At 46.7% G+C, this 12,083-nt stretch overlaps 1 protein-coding gene across 6 annotated transcripts in view; it reads right to left on the reverse strand.

Annotated features, from left to right (window-relative positions):
- The window catches only part of pbx4 (pre-B-cell leukemia transcription factor 4), a 49,740-nt gene that overhangs the window by 3,560 nt on the left and 34,097 nt on the right, over window positions 1-12,083 (reverse strand). For 2 of the 6 annotated variants that reach the window (XM_031827155.1, XM_031827157.1), the window contains 6 exons: window positions 5,779-6,026; window positions 5,370-5,560; window positions 5,107-5,242; window positions 4,648-4,804; window positions 1,684-1,811; window positions 69-155 (listed from right to left, as the gene is read on the reverse strand). In XM_031827155.1, coding sequence (XP_031683015.1) covers window positions 69-155; window positions 1,684-1,811; window positions 4,648-4,804; window positions 5,107-5,242; window positions 5,370-5,560; window positions 5,779-6,026 — 947 coding nt within the window. The remainder of the gene's footprint in view (window positions 1-68; window positions 156-1,683; window positions 1,812-4,647; window positions 4,805-5,106; window positions 5,243-5,369; window positions 5,561-5,778; window positions 6,027-12,083) is intronic. The other 4 variants (XM_020486252.2, XM_020486249.2, XM_031827156.1 and 1 more) reach the window with 3 other exon arrangements.

The raw sequence follows: 12,083 nt of genomic DNA on the forward strand, positions 1-12,083 counted from the left end.
TGGACTACAATTACTTTGTTGATAGGCATGCATTTCTTTAGGTCTAAATAAAAGGAGGTTTGACTCACGTCGAGGCGGTGTGGGGCGTAGAGGGCGCTAGTGGTCAGCTCCTCATAGCCTGCCGTCAGGCGTGTAACACGGTGCAGGGTATCCACCTGGACGGAGACAAGACAGGCGCCATCAGCTACGAGATGCATGCACATACACACATTTTCCTTGTTTTACTATTCTTGTGGGGAGTTTAGGTCCCCACAAGGATCAAAGAACACACACACACACACACGACCTGGGTTCAAAAAAGATTTGTTTCCTTTCAAATACTTTGAGTGCATTTGATTGGCACGGGCTTGGTTCCGTTGTGCCACACAAGCCCAAAAGTGTTTGGAAGATAACATACTATTTGAACCCGGGTCTGGCACACACACAAACACATAGATACACATCAATCAGGGCATAGTCTCACACAAACACAGGTGGGAATTAAAGGAACTTTAAAGCTTCCACAAACCTCTGCTGTATCGGTCAATGCAAAAGCAGCATGGCTCTTGGTTTGGACTGCTGGTTCCCTACGAGCTAACCTCTGCACACTTCTCTGTACAACCCTGACTTTGGGTTCATACACTATCTCTCTGCTATCACAGTTCTAACATTACAAGCCAATATCTAATGCTCCTGTATTGTCAATTCCACGATTGAGATGAAATGATTTCTACCTAATTTAAATCGCACGATGTTGTACTCTCAGTCATCACTGATGGAATGCAGAAAATGCTGCCTACCATCCGGTTAGTCAGGGAGAATATCAATTGCATTCGTGTCCTCTCTCCACCTTCTCAAAACCTATTGGATGAGAAAGCCAGCGGTCTCGCCCCTCTGACATTCTCCTCCAATGGGTTTTGAGAAGGATGCGGACACAGCAGAGTCAAGGAAATACAACTGAGGAATTTCCCTCAACCACTGACCGTCCAGGCTAACCTCAGGCTGTTTACAGCAGAAATCTGTGGATCCTCTTCAGCAACACCGCACTTCCACAGGTTTACAAACAGCGGAGGGCAACAACAGCAGAGTAATGGGGAGTAGAGGGGGGGCCTTGGGCTTCCATGGTGACATGATGGAGAGGGGGCCATGGGCTGGTTGCGTCCCAAATTGTACCATATTCATCAAAAGTAGTGCACTATATAGGGAATAGGGTGGCATTTGGAGAAGAAAACGTGGACATAGAGATGAAATGGATGGATAAATAACTGGGGGAGAATGGTACGGTAAGGTACACCAAAGGCTTAACTGAAACAAGGTGGAGAGAGAGGGGGAAGGGCCAAAATGTACCTGAGGCATGTTTCTCTGCTAGGTGGAACAGGGACAGGTGCCACAGGGGGTCTTGGGTTGGGTGTTTAGGGATCAGGGGTGAGGAGAGGGAGGTGGGGGTCATCATAGCTAGGAGGAGCTGGGTGTCTAGGGATGTTTGGGGTGGTAAAGTCCCGGAAACCTCCCCAAAATGCCCTGTTTTTTTATTTTTTAAGGATTGCCTTCACTATTCCCTCCCAATTCCAGAAATCCTCCAACCAGGATTGTGAAAACCAGGACATTTTGTGAACGTTACAGAGATTTTGCAAACCTAGAGAGACTGGATTGGAGGGGGTTGGAGCATTGAGGCAGGCTTTCCTAGAGGTCCTCAGTGCCTACCTGGGGCTGCAGAGAGGGAGAGATGTTGAGGACGGCCTCCCCAGCCCCGTTGAGGTTCAAGGGGTGCAGGCCGAGGTAGGCAGCAGCAGCGTCGCCAGCATGAGACAAGCTGTATGACCCTGACGACCCTGCAGGCAACACACGCTGTGTCAGCCAATCAGGCATCTCAGTGTGGCTCTGTCAGTCAAATCAGGCACCGCAGTGTGCCGGGGTCAGAGATCACAGTTCAACCAGGAAGTTAAAAGTACACTGGCTTTTGAAAAGAGACCGTCATACTCGTGCTCACAACCCATTGGCTAGTGTTGAAAACATGAGGATCGTGGACCACAGTCAGAGTGTTTAGAATGAGGTGAGCAATGATTTAGTCGCTCGTGACAGAGCCTTCTGGGTGCCAAGATGATCCAATACATTGTACAGTTGGATCCTAAATTTCCACCTTCCTCACGTTGTTGTGAATGAAGTATGAGGCTAGTGCAGAAGAATGAAATAGCCAAACTATCGTGCCAACTGCAACCTTCTTGTTCGAAACGGACCAAAATCAAGACAACACAAATGTCTTATTACATGAAAAACGGAGGTCGAAGTTTTAGTTAAACTGTAACGAGTGAGCGTCAAAGTAGAATTCAGACATTTTTTGTTGTTAAGTCTTGAGACCGAGCGCTGAATACCCGACAGTCCACCAGCGAGCTGTAATCTTACTGCAGGAGAGGCAGACCATGGAAATAGAATTCAGATAATAATAGTATAGATTTCTATGAAGCAGACATACAGTATGGCTCACAATGACAATGGTACATCACCTACCTGCTCCTGTCTGCTTCCTGAGCAAATAGGGGTAGCTGGTACATACGTGTGTGTGTGTGTGTGTGTGTTTGTGTGTGTACACAGTCTACCGTTCAAAAGTTTGGGGATCACTTCGAAATGTCCTGGTTTTTGAAAGAAAAGCTAATTTTTTTGTCCGTTAAAATAACAAATTGATCAGAAATACAGTGTTGACATTGTTAATGTTGTAAATGACTATTGAAGCTGGAAACAGCAGATTTTTAATGGAATATCTACATAGGCGTACAGAGGCCCATTATCAGCAACCATCACTCCTGTGTTCCAATGGCACGTTGTGTTAGCTAATCCAAGTTTCATTTTAAAAGGCTAATTGATCATTAGGAAATCCTTTGCAATTATGTTAGCACAGCTGAAAACTGTTGTTCTGATTAAAGAAGCAATAAAACGCGCTATTCTGTGAAGGGAGTAGTGCCAGATCTTCAGTTTCTTGGCAATTTCTTGCACGGAATAGCCTTAATTTCTGAGAACAAGAATAGACTGATGAGTTTCCGAAGAAAGTTATTTGTTTCTGGCCATTTTGAGCATGTAATCGAACCCCAAAATGCTTCTTTAATCAGAACAACAGTTTTCAGCTGTGCTAACATAATTGCAAAAGGTTTTTCTAATGATCAATTAGCCTTTTAAAATGATCAACTTGGATTAGCTAACACAACGTGCCATTGGAACACAGGAGTGATGGTTGCTGATAATGGGCCTCTTTACGCCTGTGTAGATATTCCATAAAAATAGCATAACAGCCGTTTCCAGCTACAATAGTCATTTACAACATTAAAATGTCTACACTGTATTTTATGTTATTTTAAACAAACCAAAAAAAAGTAATTTTCCTTCAAAAACAAGGACATTTATAAGTGACCCCAAACTTTTGAAAGGCAGTGTGTGTGTGTGTATATGTATGTACACTAATGCAAAGGTGTGCTGGCTGCTACATAAAGACAGACAGCCAACAGGGTGACTGTGGGAGTTTGCAGTAGTAATAGGATAAATAAATAAGAAATATATCATGTTAAAATGACGACATCGAAAGAGGAAGTGGTGAAATTGAACAGAAACCATTCAGACATTCAGAAAGAAAAAATACAATTGGATTGGATTTAATTGGATTTATAATCCGATGGGGGACGATGGTCATTTCCTACTAAGAGTTATTGCTTAGGGCAATAGCCCAGCAGCTAAGATACTGCTGAGTCAAGCTACATTTATCCCTGAAAATGACCACTTTCTACAACATTAAAGCCACTTAAAAAAAAAAAAAATGGATCCCCCTTTCCTCCCCAATTTCGTGGTATCCAATTGTTTTAGTAGCTACTATCTTGTCTCATCGCTACAACTCCTGTATGGGCTCGGGAGAGAAGAAGGTTGAAAGTCACGCGTCCTCCGATACACAACCCAACCAAGCCGCACTGCTTCTTAACACAGCGCCATCCAACCCGGAAGCCAGCCACACCAATGTGTCGGAGGAAACACCATGCACCTGGCAACCTTGGTTGGCGCGCACTGCGCCCGGCCTGCCACAGGAGTCGCTGGTGCGCGATGAGCCTACCGGCCAAACCCTCCCTAACCCAGACGACGCTCAGCCAATTGTGCGTCGCCCCACGGACCTCCCGGTCCCGGCCGGTTACGACAGAGCCTGGGCGCGAACCCAGAGTCTCTGGTGGCACAGCTGGCGCTGCAGTACAGCGTCCTTAACCACCCTGGAGGCCCCATTAAAGCAACTTTGAACGAGGAGATTATCAATCTGGTCCAAAATAAGATTTGGTCTAAAAAAAACCTCCACTATAGAAAATCTGTGAGCGCAATGACATCACAGCAATGCATCAGACACCAAACAAGCAGAGGAACAGAAGAAAAGTCAGATGGAGAGCCAGACAACAGAGGCAGACAGACAGACAGACACGCAGCCAGGCAGGCAGACAGGACAGACAGCAATGCAGACAGGACAAGACAGCAATGCAGACATTGTCCTCATTCCGTGTATGTGGTTCTACACTTCTGCCAGTGTGTATGAACTACAATGTGTGTGTAATAGCATGGACCTCAGCTGATTGGTGTGGGGAGGCAGGGTGATTGAGATGGATGGAGGGGTGGGGGTCAGGGGTGGTTGGCAGGGGCACACGGTACCTGAGTTGGGCGTCGCCGGAGAGTTAGCCTGGCTAGCCTGCGCCGACACGCTGGCAGCATCCACCGCTGTTTTAACTGCGTAGAGGTTCGCTTCCTCCTGGAACTTACCAATGTTCTTCTTGTACCGTATTCTCTTGTTGCCGAACCAATTAGAAACCTGAGGGGGAGACGGACAGACACCAGTGTATTAGTCAGTGTATCCCCTAGATGTCTTTCCAGGGTTGTATTCATCAGTGCACGCCGTAGCAAAATGTTTCCCAACGGAAAACAAACCGTTCGTACTGGAAAATGTCAGGTAGTTCATCCCTGATTCAGTACATTTTCAATTGAAACCAAATAAAGCTAAATTATTTTAGGCAGGGGAACAGACCCCCTACCTATACATTAGAAGGGGAAAAGCTGGTTTCAGTACTGGTAAGTCCACTGGCAGCAGAAGTGTGTGGTGCGGTACGGTGGTACCTGGGAGACGGTGATGGCACACTTCTTGGCCAGCTCTTCTTTAGCCTCCTCACTGGGGTAGGGATTGGACAGGTGGGAGTAGAAGTACTCGTTCAGAACCTCTGTAGCCTGCTTGTTGAAGTTACGCCTCTTACGCCTGACCGGGACATTGATACGAGACACACACACAAAGTCAGTTAGACATGATTCATCTCGGAACAATTTTTAAAAAGCCCTGCAGGTAACAAATGAAATTACAGCAAAACTCTTAAGCACAGACAGACCTGGCGTCGAGGAATCTGGAGCGTAGGATCATGACGGCCTCGCAGGTGCTCTGTTTGAGCTGCATCTGGATGGAGCTGAACTTGCGGTGGATGATGGCCACCATGCGCTCGATCTCCTTGGGAGAGATGGGCCGCGTGCGACTCTGCTCCCTCAGGAGGTTCATCACGTGGTTGGTGAACTCACTGCATGCCTGGGGTGTAGGGGCGGAGGAGGAGGAGGAGGAAGAGAAGGAGGGAGAAATGAGACTATCAACACAAAGGTTTAACTTAAATTCAGTCCAGTTTCACAAAATAACACAAATTCCCACGAAAACACTCATCTTTGAAGGTGAGAGAGAAATACGTGTGCTGTTTTTCTCCAGCTTAGACGGGTAAAATCTGTGTAAATGAGTCTCCCTCGCTCTCCTACCTGTTCATATTTCTCCAGCTCAGAGTGGTAGATCTGTCTGATCTGGGCCAGCTTGGCTCTGTAGTCTGAGTGTTCGATGCCTCCGTCGGCACCGGGCGACCCTCCTGCTGCCGCTGCTGCAGCCGCCGCCGCCGCTGAGCCCCCGCCCTTCTCTGGGCCAGACACGCCCTCAGCCAGCAGCATGTTGTCCAGACGCATGATCTGGGGGTCTGGGGGGTCCTCATCCTGAATGCCTCGGATACTCAGCACTGGAGGTGAAGAGAGAGAAATTCAATATATCAAATCAGGCATTAAAAGGATAAGGAAGCACCGTGTCTCAATTGCAACGTCGGAGTCATTCAGATTCAACCCCTTATCCGACCCTAGGCACTTGAGGTAGATCTGACGAAGTTGGATAGGCAATATGGTAATAACACTCTCAGATAGGCCAGGTAGAATGTTTGTCATACTGCTTAGGCTAAAGGCTTCTCCAATCCAATTTCTTTCAGATCTTTAGAAGTGCCTCAGCTAGGGGTTGTTTCTGGACTGGGACCTTAGTTTGAAATTTGAATGTACCGAAAAAAAGTTTCCAAATAGGCAAATCTGTATTTTCTCTACCGGAGAGGATGATTTTTCCAGGTTCCAGCAGGTGCAAGGGAAGGGAGGACAGTAGGACACTTCATCAATGCTAAAACCTCAAGGAGAAGTGCCCTAGCTGTCAAAACAACCCTGTCGATTCTCTCCCTAATGGCATCCTAAAAGTAGTGCACTTTAAAAAGGGTTCCATTTCGGACGCACTTAAATTCTTAAGTGAATTCTAAATTAGCAGTACCCTATTTTAACACCAGGTGGCAGTGTGGCACCTCAGTCAGTGTCAGGCTGCCAGTTCAGAGCAGAGAGAGGCAGGCAACAGCAACATGAGGCATGGGCAGAGTAATGGGAGTGCATGTGCTGTCACTGCAAGCTCGGCTGGCCATAAGTACAGCTTTCAGCCGCTCTGCTATTCCACTGTATTAAACCCAGGACCTCTGTCAGCCCCCAGCCACACACTCATCTCTCCCTCTTACAGATAGACACCCACACACAGAGAGGCACAGATGCACATATGGAGGCACACAGTACACACTCAGACACAACACACACAGGTGCAAACAGACACGCACATTGCCCTCAATGCAGACTCCTATACACAAACACACTTTGGACTCAGCCTTTGTTTTAACACCATCATGCCGTACTGTACATTGTCCTTTCAAGCAACTACTGTAGATGTGCAACCTAACCAGGCTAGCACTGTACATCTTGGCTTGGTTTTGCTCAGTAGAGTGAAAGGGGTATAAGAGAACTGGAGCATTGCTGTATTAAAGCCAAGACCAGTAACTCTCTCAGAGCCGGTTCTATCCAACTTACTGTTCTGCTGTTCACAGTACAGGAATATATACTGAACAAAAATATAAAAACGCAACATGTAAACGTGTTGGCCCCATGTTCATGAGCTGAAATAAAAGATTGCACAAAATGTTTATTTCTCTCCAATTTTGTGCACACATTTCTTTACATCCATGTTAGTGAGCATTTCACCTTTGTCAAGATAGCCCATCTACCCGACAGGTGTGGCATGTCAAGAAGCTGATTGTAATGATCATGCTGTTCACAGGTGCACCTTGTGCCGGGGACAATAAAAGGCCACTTAATGTGCGGTTTTGTCACACAACACCACAGATGTCTCAAGTTGAGGGTGCGTGCAATTGGCATGCTGACTGCAGGAAGGTCCAACTGAGCTATTGCCAGATAATTTAATGTTAATTTCTCTACCATAAGCCACCTCCAACGTTGTTTTAGAGAATTTGGCAGTACACCCAACCAGCCTCACAACCGCACACCATGTGTAACCACACAAGCCCAAGACCTCCACATCCGGCTTCTTTACCTACAGGATCATCGGAGACCAGCTGATGAAACTGAGGAGTATTTCGGTCTGTAATATAGCCCTTTTGTGGGGAAAAAAACAACAAATGGGACTGGCTGGGCCTGGCTCCCCAGTGGGCCTGCGCCCCTGCCCATTCATGTGAGATCGATAGACTATGGCCTAATGATTTTATTTCAATTGACTGATTTCCTTTTACGAACTGTAAAATGAGTAAAATCATCAAAATTGTTGCGTTTATATTTTTGGTTCAGTATATAAATGTGTGTGTGTGTGTGTGTCCAATGGTTGGGTACAGCAGGATACATTTCCCTCTTGCATGGATAAATAAAGTATTTTTGTTAAAGCCATAACTAGCAGCTGTTCTGTACAGCTTACAGTTCTGGAACAGAGGAAAGACAAGAGACAATTCTATTTCTACCCAGCTTTATTCTCTCTGGGTTAACACAGCCATGGGAGAGAGTTCTTCAGAACAGTAAATACATCTGGGATATTTCCTGCAGTTCAATGGTAAAATGATATGGGTCTATCCATCGAGTCTTGAAAAGTACACACAACCAAGTGGCAGGGCCTGCTGTTGGACTGGAACACTAACTCTGGATTGGGGATTTAACGTGTAGTTACTGGACACTTGAGTTAAAACAATGTTTCCACAATAAAGTCAGTATCCTTTCTGTTAGTGTACTACTTTAAAGTTCATCCTAACAATTCTGCCCACTCCCCCTCAACAATGGTCTCTCCCTCTTCTCTTAACTTTCCCTCCTTTTCTATAAACTTATTTTCTCCCCTGCTGTTGCCCTCTTTTTCTTGTTCCCTCTGGCCTCCGTTGTTTTCTCCATCTAGATCCTCTCTCTGTTCTCTCCGAGACACATTCCTCCACTGTTGCTCCACCTCTCATCCCCGCTCACGGCTCAGGAATGCAGCAGACCCAGCCGACTGAACTAGTGACCCCGATTGGCCCATCGCTCTCTCTCCCCCTCTCCACTCACAAAGCTAAACTTTAGTACTTATCGGCTAGGTAGAGAGAAAGTGCTATTACGATGTGTATGCAAACTATGCACCTACTTGCTAAGTTTTCCAGAGTTGTGTGTTCTTGTGAGTAGATTGTGTTTTAAGTGTTAGGCTAATCCTCTATCTTGTGTGTGTGTGTGTGTGCTCTCCAGTAAGTCTGTAGCTTCCAGACTGTGTGTGTTCGTGCGTGTGTGTAGAAGTCAGTCTGAGCTGTCCCGTCCCAGACACTGTTCCAGACTAACCATTTCCCGATCCAGCAGACAGTGCAATACACCAGAGGCCCAGAATATTCAGACATTGGCTCAAAAAACATGAAACAGTATTTTGTTACCTAGCAAATACTTTACCGGCGCTTGATTGAGCTCGTCTAGACCAACAACATCAATGGAATAGTCCCAAAGGTACAAACCCCACCCATCTAGCACTCCAGGCAAAACACACTTCAAAAAATGTGCTTTTGGTCAGTTAGTGTTATACATGAATGCAGTGGCCATAGAAGGAGTAGTCAACTGACCGACAGCTCAAGAGGTCAAGCATGCCTGTCCGGGTCTTTCCCCTCCATCCTGCCCTACATCTCTGCATACACACACCCTCCAACCCCCCAGTTCTCATTATTATAGCCCCCAGCTGTAGCCCCTAACGACCTCAGATTCTCCTAATTACTCCAATTATTAAGCTGTGATTTCTGACAATCGCACACATCTATTAGGGCCTATGCACTCAGTACTGAGCAGTCGTAATGCATTTTCCAATAAAGCAATAAGGGGCTGGTGTTTGCGGCCACAATACAATTACATAGTAAAAAAGACACACAATAGCACCCTAGGTTGTGTGGCATTGAGACAGGCAGCGAGACGAGAGGAGAAAAGCTACAGCCATACTATGAAATATTCAGGCTCTCCAGCTGGGGTTTCAACTGCATACATAATCCTGAAGCTCATTCCTGCCTCACAGCCAATATCGCTATGCACACAGGCAAGAATGCAATTGTGCGTAGTAGGCAGCGCAGGTAGGTAGGTACACACTCTAGGCCCCTCAAACTCAACCTCTGGACCTCAAAGCCAGTTCCACCGCATGTTGTTTCTTCTCCATTGTTCCCCTCTAATCAGGGAGTGATTTAGACCAGGGAAACCAGGTGTGTAATTAATGATCAGGTAGAACAGAAAAGCAGCAGGCGCCGGACCTCGTAGGGTCAGAGTTGAGAAGCCCCGCTCTCGGCCTACTTGTGTGGCAGGGTGAGGTTGAAGGTTACTCCTAACAGAGCAGCAGTGTCTGTAGTACATTAGGGGGAGATGCATGTTCCTCCGAATACATTCAGGCCTTCAGCCAACCCTCAGCTCATGGCACACACACACTTTTTATCCCACGTCTGTCTTCTCTCGCTCTGTCCTGCATCCCCTTTTCACTCCCACCCCACCCCATACCCTCTCCTGTATCCCCCCCCCCCCCCCCACTCAAGCGCCGCTCGCTCTCCATTTCAGTTGAGTTCTCCATGTGAGCTGCAATCCCTCATGCTGTCAGCCCCCACCTCTCCTCCTCCTCCTCTCCTCCCTCCATCTCCTCCTCCTCCTCTCCCTGTAGACAGACAGGATTAGCATTTTAATTGCCTCAGCTCCCTTGGGTATTCTCAGCCTTCCACTGAGGGAGCGAACCGGGGAGAGAGAAAGAAGGAGGGGGAGAGAAAAAGTAAGGATAGAGGGCAGCCTAGAAGGAGAACCAAGGAGAATTGGAAAAACAAGGGAGTCACAGGAGGAGACATAAAAGCAGAGAGAGGCAGAGGAAGACGATGAGAAAGAAAAGGCAAGAGGGAACAGCAGAATAAGAACGCTTCCGAAATGCTCTCTGCTACGATACCGTAACTGGATCCAGAGGAAAACAATGGTCCAAAAGGAAGGAGGTTCCAAGCTACACAACCTTCACACAAGAAGGACCTACATACAGGTCAAGGATTGACATTCTGGCAAATTCGCCATCAGTACCAAGTAAAAGTCACTGGCCCAAATGAGAGAGAGAGAAAAAAAGACTGGTCTTCAGAGAAGAGGAGGATGTGCAGTAAACCCTTTGTGAAATAAATTCACTATGAGCAAAGTTCCCAGTTTTACAACTAGGTTGAAAATATCACATACAAAGCAAAATATCAAATATTTCCAACCTAGGTCTATGACACCCATAGACTTCTATAAGGAGTACTCTGTAAATCGAAATTTGATGACGAAAGCAACCTAGTGGCATCGGAAAGGAAGAGTGTAAAGTGAAAGGAAATTGAAGACTGTTACTGAACCCACAGGTTGAATTAGGATCCCCATGCTACAGCGGGAGTCGCCTGAGTGCTGTCTGGAGTAGTAAGTCCTAATCCAGGGGTATCCTCTTCCATTTTCCCTCCTCCCTCTAGTACAAATAATAATACATCCCTGGTGTAACAGAGGTCGGGAACCACGCTCAGATGTTTATTTATGTATTTAACTAGGCAAGTAAGTTAAGAATAAATTCTTATTTACAATGACTGCCTACCCCGGCCAAACCCTAACACTGGGCCAGTTGTGCGCCGCCCTGTGGGACTCACCAATCACAGCCCGGAATCGAACCAGGGTCTGTAGTGACACCTCTAGCACAGATGCAGTGCCTTTAGACCTCTGCAACACTCGGGAGCCCTGATGACGACTTACCTTGCCTGAGCCCAGAAGACTTCCAAGGCTTTAGCGCAACAGTCTAACAATCTTGAAACCCAGTCGTTCGTATCAACAGCAAACAAGCTGCACAAAAAGGTGCCGCTAGAGGTTCATAAGTAAGTAGAGAGGTGAGGGCATCGTAACATCTTTAGCTACACAAGTTGTCAAAGTTGTCAGTTGGGCCTATATTCCACAAAACGTTTTAGTCTATCGAGTGGTACTTTTTGGAGAGGGGCAGTAGTAAGCTGTGGATGTGTCAGGTCCTGCTTTAAGCAGCATCTGAGGTTGTGTTGGTCCTCTTAACTGAAAGCCTGTGGCACACACCCAGGCACACACACACACACAAAAACAAACAAGCGGTCACACAAATGGTCAGTGTGCTTCCTTCCTGAGCGAGGGAGTGGTGAGTGGTCAGTGTCAACACCGTGTGATGAGGGGTGTGAATGGGAGATGTCCCACCCTGGGCAAACACAGTGAATACCGTTGAGCATGAAATTAACCCTTTGTTGAACTAGAGACGACAACTATGGAGACCAGAGCAAATCGGGGACAAAAGGCTTCAATCAGATCTAGGCCTATAAGGCTCAACACATACCTCCTGTTCTCAGGTGCTCTACATGAGCCTTTACCATTCAACACATTCTCCATAATAAGCATCCACTAGAAGAGCAGCAGGAATGAGATGGAGGGAGGAGTGAGAGGCAGGAGGGTATTTGACA

The sequence above is a fragment of the Oncorhynchus kisutch genome, linkage group LG6 (assembly GCF_002021735.2).
Source record: "Oncorhynchus kisutch isolate 150728-3 linkage group LG6, Okis_V2, whole genome shotgun sequence".
Classification (NCBI taxonomy): Eukaryota; Metazoa; Chordata; class Actinopteri; order Salmoniformes; family Salmonidae; genus Oncorhynchus; species Oncorhynchus kisutch.